General features: G+C 36.1%; 1 protein-coding gene across 1 annotated transcript in view; it reads right to left on the bottom strand.

Annotated features, from left to right (window-relative positions):
• The window catches only part of LOC136254691 (uncharacterized), a 38497-nt gene that overhangs the window by 4054 nt on the left and 17442 nt on the right, over nt 1-17001 (bottom strand). Inside the window, exons 11-20 of the mRNA XM_066047416.1 lie at nt 10165-10674; nt 9925-10116; nt 9679-9867; nt 5919-6404; nt 5626-5817; nt 5328-5570; nt 5177-5238; nt 4754-5109; nt 4345-4623; nt 862-1021 (exon numbers count right to left, since the gene is read on the bottom strand). Of these exons, the coding sequence (XP_065903488.1) occupies nt 862-1021; nt 4345-4623; nt 4754-5109; nt 5177-5238; nt 5328-5570; nt 5626-5817; nt 5919-6404; nt 9679-9867; nt 9925-10116; nt 10165-10674 (2669 nt within the window). The remainder of the gene's footprint in view (nt 1-861; nt 1022-4344; nt 4624-4753; nt 5110-5176; nt 5239-5327; nt 5571-5625; nt 5818-5918; nt 6405-9678; nt 9868-9924; nt 10117-10164; nt 10675-17001) is intronic.

The following is a 17001-nucleotide window of genomic DNA, read 5'->3' as shown; positions in this document are numbered from 1 at the left end:
AGATTATTATGATTACTTAGTCAAAGACAGGGATTCACCAAAAGGCTCAAGGGCTGCATGAGGCCAGATTACAAAAAAAACAAAAAAAAACTACAGATACACCAAAACAGTAGAGATGAAACACAGAAACGTGATTACAAAGATGATGAAAATAATTACATAGGTGAAAAAGACATTAATTACAAAGGTGATGGTAAAGAGTCCAGTGAAACACAGGGACATGGGAGAGAGACAAAATAGAATATGGAATACCATTCCAAAGGAAGATAATAATGTTCACAAAATACAACAATATCAAAAAAGAGTATACAAAAGAAACTATACTTAATATCTATTTCTATAGTAGGTGATTTATGAATGGATACCGAATAGCAAATTTCAAGGCTTCACACAGATTTTGCCTCAACAAGGCAGAATACGCTAGGTAGTACCTACCAATGTAATATGCAGCAGCGATGGTATACACTTCCTGAATATCTGAGTCAAATATGTACCAAACGTTTCCCAAATGTTCACCTATTATGTTCTTCAGTGTTTCTATTATGCTTGCATTATATGCTCCTAAGTTAGCAACATTTCTGACAGGAACATTTTAATCTGTGAATGCTCTATTAGAGTATTCACTACAAAGGGACTGTTCTATTAGAGAGTATCGATCTATTTCATGGAATTATGCTCCATAGTTTGAAATATCCACCAAATATGCTAGCATTATGCTGGCATAGCACTCCAGCCTATTATTATGCTTTTTATGCTGGCATATTTGATGCAGGCCTAGTTACGACCATATCACATTACATTCGACAACGTGATTAGCACAGCCCATTTGAGTGGCATAGGGATGCATTTCTGAATCATTACCTTGCATATTTCTTGTTCAGTCAACAACACATTCCTGGCAGCTAAGTCACGATGTACAAATCCTTGATTAGCAAGGTAGTTCATTCCTGCTGCAATCTCTCTAGCAAACTTTAGTAGAAGTGGAGGTACCGTGTCTGGAACTTCTTCACCTTCTAACACGCTATTATCAAAGAATATAAATGTAGTATCTGTAATATGCTCATGTTACTGTATAAACATAAAATATGTTTATACAGTAACATGAGCATATTACAGATACTACATAATTTATACAGTGTAAGTATGTATGGCTCAAATTTCTGTCTAATGATCGGAAAACTGTTTGCATATAATTCTGTAGCTAGTTTGAAGATATACTTATAAGTTAAGTTCTGTTCAACTTCAGCCTGTAGTACCACCAACCACTGTCAATTTTTAATGTAAAACATTATTCATGATCTTCACTTTGCAAATTACCTGTGGATAAAAAGTGCCAAAAGTATGTGTTGTCTTAACCGACAAGCAGCAAATATCTTTGGCAGTGCTTGTTCTTGGTATAATTTTAAAATAGTCTAAATACAAACACACACACACATAGCAAAATTAATTTGATATACAGTGAACACATGCAAGGGCATAATTAAGAGTGTTTTAAAGGCTTACTCTTTAGCTACCTGTATAGATATTCTGTCCTGCACTATTCTTATATATTTATTCTGTATAATTGTACTGCCAAACTAAGGTAGTCTGGTGTTCTTGCTCAACTTAAAATTCAGAGGTACAGTCAAAAGTACATCAAATACCCAGAAACAAAATGCATGTACTTTCCTTCTAAATAGATTACCAATGTAAAATGGCTGAGCAATTTCCCTTTGTCACAAAATCAACCAACATGACTGTCCCACACCTTCAAGCAAGTTAATAATTATCTTTTATGTTTGGAAAGCTTCAAATGTTACTGTGAAATTATGGTGTAGTGTGATTTTTACTTATAGATACTGCAGCTAGCTAGACTTATATAATATAGACTGAATAGTTACCCTGTCTCAGAGTGGAACCTTTTCCATTTAAAATGGCATTTCAACTGGAACTTCCTTCTAACAGCCTCCATTTGTTGCAAAAAGCATGTTCAATGCAAGGGTATATCAAACTTGCTGGAATTCTTTGTTTAAAACTACACAGCAAACCACCCATAAACACCCATGCCATTCAACTGTCACATGCCTTCAAAAGCAAGTTTTACAGAGAACAACTCATTGTGTGGTGTGTTAGCGTAGTGGTTAGGACAAGTGGGGAACAACTATAGCTATTTCTAGCTAGTAAAACGGTTTTGCTCTCTGGAAAACAGTTTGAGGCAATCCTTCTAAACCAGGCATGCTGGTTGTGAACACACACCTGGTTTCCTGAAATTGTTTTGATAAACGTGTATGTGTATCTCTGTATCTACCTATCCATATATGTTTGTCCATATGCATCCACATGAGCTAAACAAAAAGCAGTCAATTTAACCTGTACTAAACTACCATACAAATATTCAAGATTTGTTCTAATGTGGTTTCTTTTTTTCCTATATGAAGTACCGGAGTTGTGACTCTACAGACTTTGAGAAAAACCTCCCATTGGGTTTTACAAACACTTAACAGCTTAAAAACAACGTAACAGGCTGTACCCAGAATCCTTTTGATTTGAAAGGGTCATAACCCTTTGTACATGTATGAAACTAAAGAAAGGCCTCAAGGCTTTTTCATGAGAATTATTGCACAAGAAAATAATTATGACAGATGACAAACTACCTATAAAACAGTTGCGGAGACATCAAATTTTATATGATTGATTAATAGACATACAAGAAAATGCCAGTACAAAATGAAATGATGCCTAATCCAAATATACCCAGCTGGTGTAATCTTCCAATTAATAGGCTAGTATGGAAAATTATCACGATATGTATCAAAGGAACACAGCCCTGTAATCTCGTATCTGGACTCCAACCATGGTCTGCCTCCACTTTGAAGTCTATCTCTTGCCCACCCCGCCACCCCAATCCTCCACCCCTTCGTGAGCACTCATGATACTACTTTGCTCATCCCATTTTCTATCTTTTTTGGTGGGAAATTCTACAAGCAGCTACAAGTACTGGAAGTAGTCTGAAAGGTAATATATTGATGCATCTTTTGTGTAAATTTCATTCACGTGCTTGCTTATCCTTGGTGAGCTGAATTCTTTAATACCATCTATCTCAAAACTTCTAATGTGCGATTTGGAACATTTTCCCAATATCCAGTCACAATTATTTATGTACCTAGCTACCTTTTTCAATACACATACTGTTAGGTATGTATATAGGATGTAGGGTATATAAGAATATTGTAAGCACTGCAGGAGTGTAGATGATCTAGTAGCATAAATTATATCGTGGTAAGACACAGCTAAATAGTGATGTGGGATACTACACAGTGTCTATAGGATGTGGGATACTACATGATAGACATTCAGATTATTATTGTTTTAGCATTGTACACTTTGAATGAGTATTTATCACAATACTAAATAACAGAGCAATATTTACTCTTGGTACAAAGTTAAATGTTTAGTTTTTCATTACTTAGTTAAGCATGAAATCCAGAAAGTATCAGAGCTAGTGTGAAATATAAAAATTCTGTGGTAAGGCTAATGGCAGTATAAAAACAGGTCAGTAGTTCATAAAAACAGGTTAGTAGTGAAAATTTTGTCTTAGTATTGCTTATTGTAGCATTTTTTACCAATGGAGTGTTAGAAAAGCAAAATACGTGGTGTGTAAATAGATTATTTATGTGTTGTATATATGTCTTTGGTAACTGCTAGTAATATCTTGAACATGAAGGTTTGGGCTTTTTTGGCCAAAATAACACCCTAAAACTAGCCTCATAATACCTTCATGGCATGCAGTATTCGCTAGGTATAACCAAGCCCAAAAGAAAAAGTAGTCAAACAAGGGAGGTCACCTTGATTATCAGTGGACATTTAATCCCTAATTCAGTAGAGGGTACAGACTGAAGTTTAGCGATTAATCTTTTAATGTCCAGTAGTATATTTTCAGGTATAGGCAATCTCCCTTGTTTCACTACTTTTTATTTCTACAATCCCTATTCTTAAAATTCTCATGGCATAAAAAGTTTCCATCTATCATGATTATTATAGTTATACTATTGCTACTGTATATAAGCTCCATTGCATGTTTCAGAAGATCAAATGTTTTTTTTGCAACCTCGTTTGCGGAAACAGTCCTGTAGCCTTTTCACATCACTAAAACATTGAAATTACTTATCAGTCTGAAACTTTTACAGGCACACATTCTATGCTACGTGTCTAATTGGACTAAATATCATTTCAATAGACTGCACAGACAGGAAAATATGAGGTGCAAACTGCAAAGTCAGACTTTCGAAACTCATAAGACTGCTTCAAAAAGCTGGTCACATTTCTGATTTTAGAAAATTTATTGCCAAAAGGCCCACAACTTACTCAGGTTGCAGTGAGATTAAATATTCTCGAAGGTCTCCTTTCTTGGCAAACTCCAATACAATCATTGCAGGATCTTTTATGACCATTCCATACATTCTAATAACATTGTCATGAATAAACTGAGCCATTAAAGCTGCTTCTTGAAAGAATTTGATTTTGTCTTTCTGCGAAGCTTGTTTATTAAGAGTCTTTATGGCAACTTCTTTTGATGTGTCATCATCTGTCCATTTTGCCAAGGTAACCACACCAAATTCTCCATACCCTAATTCCTTGATTGTACTATTAAAAAGCAAAAAATAACATTATGAGCATTACTGAGAAAATACATGGTGAGGCATAGGAATGCATCAACATTGAACAAAACTATTTTCTGTTATTATGACAAATCATATACTGTATGTATGCATACCAAATGCTCTGTGATGATATTTCTGTGACCATAGTCTCTTTGATCTGAGCAAGTAGCAACTTCAAACTAGTGGCAGGCTGCACAAATGACTGAGAACGTTCATAATGACCAGTAGTGAATGTGTCCAATGGTTTCTTCACCATTGTATCATCACGTGCCACAGCGTACTCACCACTAACTGATTCTAGTCTGTGATTATCAAACAATGGTTCAGCATAGTCATTTGGGACAGATAGGGAAAATCTATGAAATTTTTCATCTCCCTCTACTGGCATTTCATAATCACTGACTACAGCAGGGTTACATACTACACCATCATCCTCCTCTTTGGGTGCAAGTGAATAAGATGCTTTTGACTAATGGAAAAAGATCCAATAATTCATGAAGTACAGTAATTCAAATTTATAATGTTGTCAAGCTTACATTATCATCAGCAGTGTATTGAAAAGTGGGATTGTCTGTCTCAAATCTTTGGTGTTGCATTACTACAAATGGATGTTAAATTAATTTCTTTTGCACAGAGTAATAGGTGTTCATAACAAAGAGTAAGTACAGCAATACAGTTGAGCTTTACCTGTGTTAACATTAAAATGGCTTCGCTTTCTTCGTTTCCTCATGAGTAATATAATGCAAATGCCAAGGAAAGAAAGTAGCAGTAAAAAAAAAGAAGCAACCACAGCTGCCACAATGACAGCAGTTGTGCTGTTGTCACCACCATCACCACCAGCTAGACCTACACTGGAAGTTGGTGTGATATTTGTAGTTGCCATATTGCTAGTAAATACAGAAATGCTGCTACTGAAATTTGTAATAGCACCTATATTGATACATGATCATCTTATACTTATAACTAACAAACATTAATCTCATACTTTTGTCACATGCGATTTCACTACCACTCCAACTTCCATCACTCTGACAGGTCCTATTGTCACTACCAGATAGCTCATAACCAGTGTTACATGTGAAACTACAAGTGTCTCCCTCATAACCCATTCCTACTCTACCAGAACTACATGACATTCCTCCATTGGATGGTGTTGATAGGATATCACATCGGATGTCTATAAATACAACCAAGTACTGCAAATATGCGATTGTTTCATAAAATTCCTGCACTGTACATCTGTACATGTGACAGCTTACTGATGATACTATAACTTACCAAATAAAATTTGAATTAATGGCTGTTGAGGATCCATTTCACAACTATTGCTTGTGACATTAACAGTTGTGAAATTCCCTCCATCACAATCATGAACACTTGATTCATTACCACTAATAGTATTAACTTGATAACGTACATTAGATGGATGATAACATCCAATAACATCTCCTGACTTAAACTCTATCCTCTCATTATCACTAACAACTATCTCTGCTAACCAGTACCCATCCATTGCTCTTACTTCACTATCTTCTAATACAATTTCATCACCAATTCTTTCATAAACACTGGGATCACCTGACATGGGACGCCACACTTGAAAGCTAGGATACTCACTACCATTATTATTTAGTGATAGACTAGCAGTAATATGTGTTATTATTCCATCACTGTTACTACAATTAACATATGGAATGATCACTTGTCTATCAACTCTTAACTGGTCATCTCCTCTTTGATAAACATCAATGCTGGCTAGACAACCTATACAAAAAAACATGAAAAGTACATATTTAGGAAAGAAATTATAGTTAAACCCCAATGATATCAGTGTTAACAACCTGAGGTCGAGGCGAAGCTGAGGTGAAGGTGTTGATGACCAAGATATCCTATGAGTGCAGGTGTGGTTTAAGTATGTTCTATCCCATACTTTGAAGAACTTAGCCTCATAAATAATGTGAAGTTGATGTCTTGATATCTAGCATGTTATGACATTCCACACTTTGAAGTAGTGACACATGACAGTATGTCATGACAGAACAGGGCACACAACAGTGTTTCATGCAGCAAAGGAAAGCCAATGCATCCAGGCATATGACAGACAAGTATGTATTTGTGAAATTATCATATAATATATATTGGCTAAAAAGAAATACAGTGGATCCTATCGAACCCCTACGTATGTGTCTCTGGTGGCAATTATGGTAAGTGTTCACATAATTGAATTATTCAGATAACTGAAGCTCGCACATTTATATTCAGAGCTTTGTTGAAATATGCTAATAGAACATATGCCTGTACTAAAAACACTCTAAAAGAACAGTCATTTCCAATCTCGGGTCAGATAACTGAGTGTCTACTGTAGCCCATCTGTGAAGCATCCCACAGGCTGGCACATCTTCCATACCAAATGTGAGCTAAATCTGTCCAGCTTTCTTCAAGATATGCCTCTTCTAAGTTCATCTTATTTTCTTTGTATTATTCTTCACCTTCTTCTGCTTTTGTTTTGCACAACTTTTACAAATTACTATATGTTGCACAAACATTTAGTGGATTCTCTTTGCGATAATACAGCTCAGATTAATTGGTAGAAGTAATGCCAAGCTATGAGCAGTTTGTAAAAATAAAGTGCATTTTTTGCAATTCCTGCAAGTTAAACTACTTACAAAAAAAGTTTAAATTTGGTCTGCATATAAGTTAACCACCATAGTGGCAACCATTTGTGATATGAAATGAGCATGGAGTTATAAAGCAAAAACCAAACATGAAACAAGTGCAATCAAGATACTCTAATAGAACAGTCACCGAAAAGTAGGAAACAAGTGAACATGCATGAACAATGTCATCTAGGGTTCCAACCAGGGACTTCCACGCTGTCACTGCTGTCAGCTGCTCACCTCACTTAATTTCTACCTTATAAATGCAAGTTCTACTTTACTAGTTACTACACTATAGTTTTCTAATTTCATAGGTCTATCAATTCTACAAAATGTGCTATATTAGAGTGCTGCAAAAATATTTACACATATTCAAATAAAATAGCATATATCAGTCCTCCTTGGTGTCCCAGTTCTTTGGGCTGACAATGCAAAGGTTTTGATTTGCAGTAGCATGATACGGCTTCCCAGTAGCTTCCTATCACATTTATCATCTGCATTAACCCTTAAACCAGCAGAGAACTTTTGGCAAATGCGTGTTTACACAATATGGGCATACGTGGTGACACTGGGTGGGGTAACGTAATTCTTATAGCCTTTGCCATTAAATTTCCATCAGGCCATACACAACTCATGAAAAGATTGATATACTCTAAAAGATCAAATATCTTAATAGAACAATCAAAGTGCTACATAAATAATTTGTTCCTAAACATATTTAGTCTAAAAACAAAAAAAAAGTTTGCCTAGATTGGGAATCAAACCATTGACCTCTTGCTTTGAAAGTTGGTATCTACCACTGTACCAGGTTTTTCCAGGTGTCTAATGACTGTTTATAAATGCTGTAGCTATGTTTATTATCACTGTAGTCATCAGCTAAAAACTTTGCCAAAAGAGGTTTTTATTGACTGCAAATATAATATAGCCTGTTTTAAATATTGTTGACTAAAAAGGTTGGTGCTTTAGTTGAAATCCTTTAAATTGTACCTATAGATTACTTCTGGTAAACTTTGAGACCTCATAAAAGCTAACATAGCCACAGCTTCTGTGTGGGCGCACCCCCCTACTTCCTCCGCCACTGCGATCTTCCTGTAGTGAGTTCAACCATATCACCCAGTAGAGAGTTCAGCTTGGCTGTTTTATGGAGGATATTGAGTTACGCAGCCACGCAACTTTCTATAAAGCAATTGAGTTACGCAGCCACGCAACTTTCTATAAAGCCAAATAATATAATTTTAATGTAGAAATTATTTGTACAATTTATAGATGACTACAGTCATGTCAGTTGAGTAGAAAAATAATGGGATATTCCAATTAATACTAGTGGTACCTCTTAATTAACTTGCATTAATGTCCAGTGAAGAATTATTTATTGCTAATATTTTGCAAAGAAGAAACAGTATTAACACCAAAAATGGGATAAACCAAGAAGAAGCCAGCTGTTAAATGATCTCCACAGTACGCACACACGTAATTATACAGAATAGTTCTATGGAGTGTAAAGCATCTTTGTAAATAATTATTATTATTATTTAGGATTCTGTTGTTTGTTCAGGCTGTATTTTACTGAACTTTACACTTTACCAAGTAATAACTTCATTGTGGTTACTATCATGTAACCAAAAAATAACTAGTTCTTTGCATTGCAGGGTTGATATGACACAGTTAGGCAATTCAGTCAGTACTCAAAGGAGTTCAGCCATCATTGGGATAACTATGATATATGTACTCCTATTTTTTAGCTTGATAATTTATAAGGCTTCAGTGGGATAAAACTGTATACAGTGGAACCTCCCTAAATGGCCAGGAGTACTCTAATAAAGCAGTTACAGCCACACTTGTTTACTATAACTAAAAGCCAACAAACAGAGGAAATAACTTTAAACTGAAATAGAGCTTCATTAATTTTTTAGCTATGTTTTACCTGCTGTGCATACAGTGTTGCAAATGAAGACTAGGCTTGACTGTTTTACATGAATAAATTCAACAAACACGGCATATCGTGTATTTAACTAGTCATTGACATTGCATTTCAATGGCAAGTTGGCTTCCTACAGCAAGTATATATGTAAATGTAACCAGATATCTAACTGTCTACGTATCTTATGGTCTTCTTTCTAACAAATAGTGCATACAGTACATACAGTACATGTACACTGTAGGTTTTCCCAGCATTATTAATTTTACAGATATTTCACCAAAGTGTTTAAACCAGATTTTCTGACAAAACTGAACATTACATACATATGTACATACATACGTATGTACACACCAACAGTCTGAATAATTATACTACAGTATCATCATGCATCAACTGTTCCATCAATTCACTTATATAGCCGAATTACAGTGTGACAGTATAAAAACACTAACAATTTTACCTTTTCTACACATACTAAAACCATTGCTCCAATATCCATTACTCTGACAGGTCCTAGTATCACCACTAGTTAGCACATAGCCAGTGTTACACGTGAAACTACAAGAGTCTTCATAGGAAGGAACCCCATCATCTCCCAGTGAACAGTTAATCATTCCATTAGAGGGATGAGAAAGAAGTGAACAGGAAACTATGTACGTAAATACATTAATTGGGTAAAGAGTACAATGATGCATAAAATTGTTACCTCTTCTGCAAATGATATCACTGCCACTCCAACTTCCATTACTCTGACAGGCCCTATTGTCACTACCAGTTAGCTCATAACCAGTGTTACATGTGAAAGTACAAGTGTCTCCCTCATAACCCACTCCTACTCTACTAGAACTACATGACATTCCTCCATTGGATGGTGTTGATAGGATATCACATCGGATGTCTACAAATATCCCAGTAAAAAATAATGACAACTATACATCATTTTTACCTATTGTAAATTGTATCAGTGGTTGCCTACTATTAGAAATATCACTCCGGTTATATAGATTTAAATTAGTGGTATTTAAAGCAGTAGTGGATTCATTTACATACACTGTGTATCCTGCAGTTTGAATACTCCAAATTTGGTAGCGTGTGTCAGGTGGATGATAATATCCTATAACATCTCCAGCTTCAAATTCAATTCTTTCATCATCATTAAGAGTTACATCTAGTAACCAGTAGGCTGATGATCGATCATGACCAATTTGAACTATTTCACTTTCTACTAACTGAAATTCGCCCACTTTATCAAATACAGCAATAACAGAAGATGATGGATGCCACACTTCCAAATAAGGGTCAGAGACACCAGATATTCTTAGCATACTAGCAGTTACACCAGTTATTCTACCACTACAAGTGAAATTAGCACGTGGAAGAATTACTTGACGCCCTGGTCCAATTCGTCGAGGTCCTCTCTGCTGGACAAGGACATTATCAAAACAACTTACTGCACCTGATGATACAAGAAATCACATTTTACATGCATACGTATGTATGTACAACATTTAAGGGAAAACATAAATAGGCTGCTTATATAACATGAGGTGTAAAAATTTAAGCTGCTTTCCAACAACTTGACACACCCTAATTATAATTTGTAAGTTTATGTGAGAATATAAGTCAACTTTTCTTACCAGATCTGCAAAAACATGACAACACACCTGTAGCACAATATGTTTATTAATTTTTTATCATTTACATAGTCAAGTTTCAACTTCATATACACTTAAAGCATTTGGAGTACAAAATAGCGACTAAAGAAAGGCTGATTTGTAAAGCAACCATTGGAAAAGAATATTTACCAACATTTGTGACTGGATTTTGGAAAAACGATCCAAATCGCACATTAGAAGTTCCGAGATAAATGGTTTTAAAGAATTCAAGCCAGCATAACTCTCCAAGGATAGCAAGCACGCGTATGAAATTTACACAAAAGATGCATCAATCTGTTACCTTTCAAGCCACTTCCAGTACTTGTAGCTGCTTGTACAGTTTCCCGCCAAATAAGATAGAAAATCTGAGCAGTTGGACGAGCGAAGTAGTATCACGAGTGCTCACAAAGGGGTGGAGGCTGGGGGGTGGCGGGGAGGGCAAAAGTTAGACCTCAAAATGGAGGCAGACCACGATTGGAGTCCAGACACCAGATTACAGGGCTGTGCTGGCTCCTTAGTGGCTGATATGTAGCAAAATCAGCAGAGAACACGTCTGGCCAACATTAAGGCTGTCCACCAGTAAACCACTGACTCTTGCCAAGCCAGGTCCTTCACAAGGCCTGAAACTGCCATTTGAGCACTCCACACCACCCAGAAAAGATGTGTGTAAAAACCAGCTTCGTGTAGTTTGAGTAGTGCTGAGGGTCAAAACTTGTAGTACGATAGTGTAGCTATCCACTGGTGGTGTTAGTTTGATTTTGCCTGATGTGCGATTTGGATCGGTTCTGTAAAATCTGGTCACATTTAATAAATTAAAATTTAATGATTGTAAGTATTGATATGTACAGCAATTATAATCTGTGCCATGATGGCATAGGCACAGCTAAGGGTAGGCATGAGCAGACATTTGTCCAACCATCATAGCTTCTTGGCCAATGATCAGTTTCATGGTGGCACACAAACAATCCTCTAACAGACTAAGTATTAGTCAGAATTAGTCAGCAAAGTTTCTATGCTATTTAGGGACCCAAGGACAATGTGGGTGAGGCTACCCATAAACTTAATTACCTCTGTGGCCTTGGTAATTAAATTTGTGGGTAGCCAAATCATTTGAGAAGTTCAAAATAGTATAGAACCTGATGTACGTAAACCCATTTAGAAAACGGGATATATGGGTATTTTGGCATTCAACAGATGGTGGTAACATGTCAATGTGTAGGGTTTATTCCACAGTGATGTCATAATACATCATCATATATCTTGTTTCACTACTTTATCTCAGAACTTTAACTTCACTTTTTTCAAAATTCACTAGTAATAAACAAACTAGTCTATGTTTATTTCAAAAATGAAATTGGGATATGAAAAGTGAAACAGAGACCTGACTACATACCCATTACGTTGATAGAGTGGACTTTGACACAGAAAAGAACAAGTATAGCAAAACATTAAGAATTTTATTTCAACCAGGGGTCATAAAGATGTTGTGCTACTTCTAAAAACCAGGTACCATGCAGTAAACCAAAACTAACTGCAGTTGGAATTAATTTACAACATATATCAAACGGTACGGTCGTACTGTTTAAGTACGGATCATGGTGAATGTTTCGCGTGCTGCCCAAAATTCTACTTTTAAAGATCATCCTACAGACATTCTATGCGGCGAAAACCACCTTTACAGTATAGTACTAGTTCATATAATACATAAAACAGCATTAAATACAACAAAACACTTACAGGTGGCCAGATATAATTTTTTTTAAATTGCCAAAAACTCCAATTTTAGTATCACTGCCTCACTGCCTCACTCACTGACCACAGTTGCAAGTCTAGAGGCCAAACAAAGCAGCGAAAGATCACCATTTTACGCTACAACAACAAACTCACCAGTGGGATGTGCCTTTTGGGGTTCCGACAAGTGCACCTTGTCTTTTCTTTTATCTTCAATCAGGCTGCTTGTCTTCTTCTTCATCCAATGAAACCATATCAAGGCATTAATTTTCCATATCAACACTTTCTTTAAGCAGCATAATAGACTCCACAAAATTATTTAAGGTGCTTAGAGTACGCTACTGTACGGAGGTACCGGTACTCCACAATAGGTCACAAGATCATGCCCATTCTTTATTCTACGTATATCAATCTATTTATTGATTGAGACCATGCCCCTTTTACGCTAGCTGTATTTGTGACCACACACCTTCAAGTTGGTAGGCTGATTCGAGATACTCTAGTCTAATAATCGATCAAAACCACGATGAACACACCCTTTTTGGGCAAGCACACTTCTTTTGCAGACTGACTCGAGATACTCTAATACAGCAGTCACCCTAATAGAACAGTCACACGTTTATAGCTAGCTGTATGCTTTAACAGAAAACTAAATAAACTAGTATATTAAAAATCATGAATTTAAAAATGAAGTAGGGATCCAAGCGATAAAAAGTAGTGAAACAAGAGATGAACAATGGTAGTTATTACAGCATAGCTCAGTGGGAAATCCCTACTTTGGCTAGATATAACAATTATTGTGTTCAATTCCAAAGTAGGGATTTCCCACTGAGTTGTGCTGTAATAACTACCATTGCTCATATCTTGTTTCACTACTTTTTATTGCTTGGATCCCTACTTCATTTTTAAATTCATAATTATTAATACACTATTTACTTTGGATTTTGCTTTGTTGCTACATATCTACAGAATTATCAATTGAATCATAGTAATTTGTATTTCATAATTGACAAAATATTTGTAATTCTGTAATTAAATTGCTATTCACTGCTAAGGAAACATACCTAAAAAAAAACCCTAATAATGCACAGAAGTATCTTCTTAACTGTTTTATAGTTTGTCTATAGCATTTTCTTACGTAAATTCTCCGGGCAAAGCCTCAAGGCTGCTATTCAGTTCGCACATGTATGGACATGCCCCCTCTTTCAACTCAAAGCAATTTGTTATACCCGGTAACCTACAAGGCCAGCTGTGTTGCTTTTCAGTTGTTTTATGTCCGTAGAACCCATTGGGAAAGGCCTTCACTGCATCCATATAAATTTGCTTCACTCGCTTTTCAAATTGGTATGTATTATTACTGATTCCACACATTGTTTAAAATGCTGGCTACCTCGAGTGTAGAGACTTTTCGTGAAATAATCCATTTGTGTCTGTTCCCTTTTATTAGGCTTGGATGTTTGACAGAGACAGAGCTGACATACTAATAAGCATGTACTCTTCATCATGACTGTGCTTTAGATGGTAAATTAGATTCATTGTATTTCCTACATAAGGTAAGGTCTGTCAGCAAACCTGGCAAATCACTTCCCTCCTGTTTGTTATCATCCTGTTTCCATCACTTCTGAAACCAAAATAATGCCAAACTTTGCTCTTTCCAGTAATAAGCAGTACAAAGTAGGAAGCCATTTTGCCAAATGTGGTTATAACGCATGCGGATGCATGACCATACCGTGATATAAGCTGTTTGTTAATTGTAATCACGATAACAATTATATTGATATAATCAATTAATCGATATTATTGTACAACACTACATAGCTTTATGGCCTGTTCTCCAAAGCATATCATTTTTAGCTGCCCGCCAGGCAGAGTAGGCTGCATAGAAAATTTGATTAAACTTGCACTAGTCATTTGTGAGATATGGACTTACACCTTTGCATTGTATAACAATTTTGCATGGTGTGTAAAAAGAAATTGAAGCATCATACATAAACCCCCTATGGCTCAAGAAGAAAAGAAAAGGTAACTTGATTGCTGCAAACTTTGGCACAAATGAATAGTGTAAAAAGGAGAACTAACGTTCTAAGTTTGCTACAAATCTGATGAATATTTATGTAGTTTAGAATGTTTATTCATGTAAAAAAAAGATCAAGGCTCTGCCACAGCTACAGGGTAAATTGAGCATTGAAATAACTTGAAAATTGGTGTGTACATAAGCTGGTCATCATAGAAGTGCCTTTTGATGATCTGATAAGCAATAAAGTTATAGCTAATAAGTTATAAAGCAAAAACTAAACAAGTGTAAAAACATAGGATCGAGATACGCTAATAGAGCAGTCACCACGGGATTAAAAAAGGTTCACAAAAATGTCAAAAAATTGTCACAGTTCGAACCAGGGACCTCCATACCTAACATCCACATCCTTAACTGCTGAAACAATGCTACCTTGGCTGTTTATCTCACCCTGTTTCTACTTTATAAATTAATCTTCGTAGTTGTTCTAGAACATTCTACAGTGGAACCTATCTATAACGGACAATAAGAATTTTTGGCCGCTTTTTGCTGTAATAATATAGAGGTCTTTCCCTTTCAGAGGTAAACAAGTTGATGTTATGATACTTCTAAAAACCAGGCGCCCATGCAGTTAATACTATCGCTAAATAGGCAATTAATCAACCAAGTATGTAATATAGTTGATATTCATGCTACATGTATTAATTTAGCTAGATAATTAACTTTGTAAACACTGTACTTTAGTGTATTTTGTAATTCACGAATTATTTTGCACTTTGGTAATTATGCTACTATGCACTGCTAAGGAAGCGTAACTATAACAAACCACTATAAACCTCAAATTACGCACAGAGGTATCTTCTCAACTGTTTTATAGTGTGTCTATCGTGTTTTCTCACATGAATTGTTTAGAGAAGTGTCGAAGCTGCCTTTAATTTTCCTTCGCATAAGTATAGGTAACACCCCCTTTCAACTTGAAGTATACACTACTGGTAGCCTAAGAGGCCTTTAACGTTGTTACACGTCTATAAAACCAAAAGGGAAGACTGTTCATGAAGAGTTGCCATACCCATATTTCAGACTGCTGTAAACAACCTCCGCAGTCTGGCTCAGAGCAAGGTTTATGTGTGTGGAAGTTTAATACAGGCTTAATTTAACTTTCTATTCTTACATCCTGGCTGCTTTTTACCATATTTAAAGTTTCGCTCATGTGGGTGTGTACGAACAAACAAACATAGGTAGGTAGGTAGGTAGGTACACACATGCACACATGTTTTTACGAAAACAATTTCAGTTAACTGAGCGCATGCCTGGTTTACTGAAATTGTTTAACCAGGCACGTTTAACCATTTATAAACCAGGCGAATGCCCACAGCTGGCCTTTGGCTGGCTTGTGGGCACTTGTTAGTTTAAAAAAGTATTATCCAGTCCTGTTGGTACCAAAATTTTGTCCTTATTACGGAGTTTTTTATAAAGGTGTCCTTAATTCGGGGAGTTTGTTGAGAGATGTTCCACTGTATGTGTGTTCTATTAGAAGTCCTCCAGTCTATTAGAGTATTACAATAATATTGAACAAGTATAAGGAAAAATTAGGAATTTTAAGCTCATCATAGAAAAAAAAACTGGGAAACAAGGGAGGTCTGTAGATATACTAGTTATCATTTACTCCCTACTTCAGCCTGTACCCATGACTGAATTAGAGATTAAATGTTCACTAGTATATCTGTAGGTGTAGGTGACCTCCCTTATTTCCTAACTTGTTTTTTCTATAATCCATAATCAAACTTAAAAAAATTCTTAATTGTTTGGTTACTTTTTGTAACATTGTTATGACTGGTAAACCCGTGCATACTGCATCAAAAGAAAGGACGGTGCCAGAATCAGTCGTTTCGTCTGAACACATGCCCCAGCTATCAACTACTGACTCGAAAGTGAAGTGGCCATTAAGCTTCACTTTCAGCTATGTTCAGTCCATTACAGAGTGCTACAAATGAAGAACAGTAGGAGAAGTGCCTCTGCAATCAATCCAGTCACGACGAAAAATATGGGTGATTCGCACGCCCCAACTGTCAGTTACTGACTTGAAAGTGAAGTGGCCATTACGCTGCGCTTTCACCAATTTTCAGTCCATTACACAGTGTTACAAATGAAGAACTGTATTAGAAGCGCCTCTGCAATCAATGCAGTCACCACGGAAAACACGGATGATTCCTGTAAGCTATCGAGCAAGCTACTGCAAATCAACACCTTGGTCTGTCGGCAAAAAGAAGTGGGATACAAAGGAGGACAAAGGTAAGTACATGATACATGTATTATACATACTGCAGTATGCCAAAAGGCACATCTCAGGTGGTGTCGAACAGTGAAAAAATCAAGCCTGTAG

Source organism: Dysidea avara, chromosome 4 (genome assembly GCF_963678975.1).
Source record: "Dysidea avara chromosome 4, odDysAvar1.4, whole genome shotgun sequence".
Classification (NCBI taxonomy): Eukaryota; Metazoa; Porifera; class Demospongiae; order Dictyoceratida; family Dysideidae; genus Dysidea; species Dysidea avara.
Note: the sequence above shows the minus strand (reverse complement) of the source record. Positions and strands in the feature narration are given on the sequence as shown.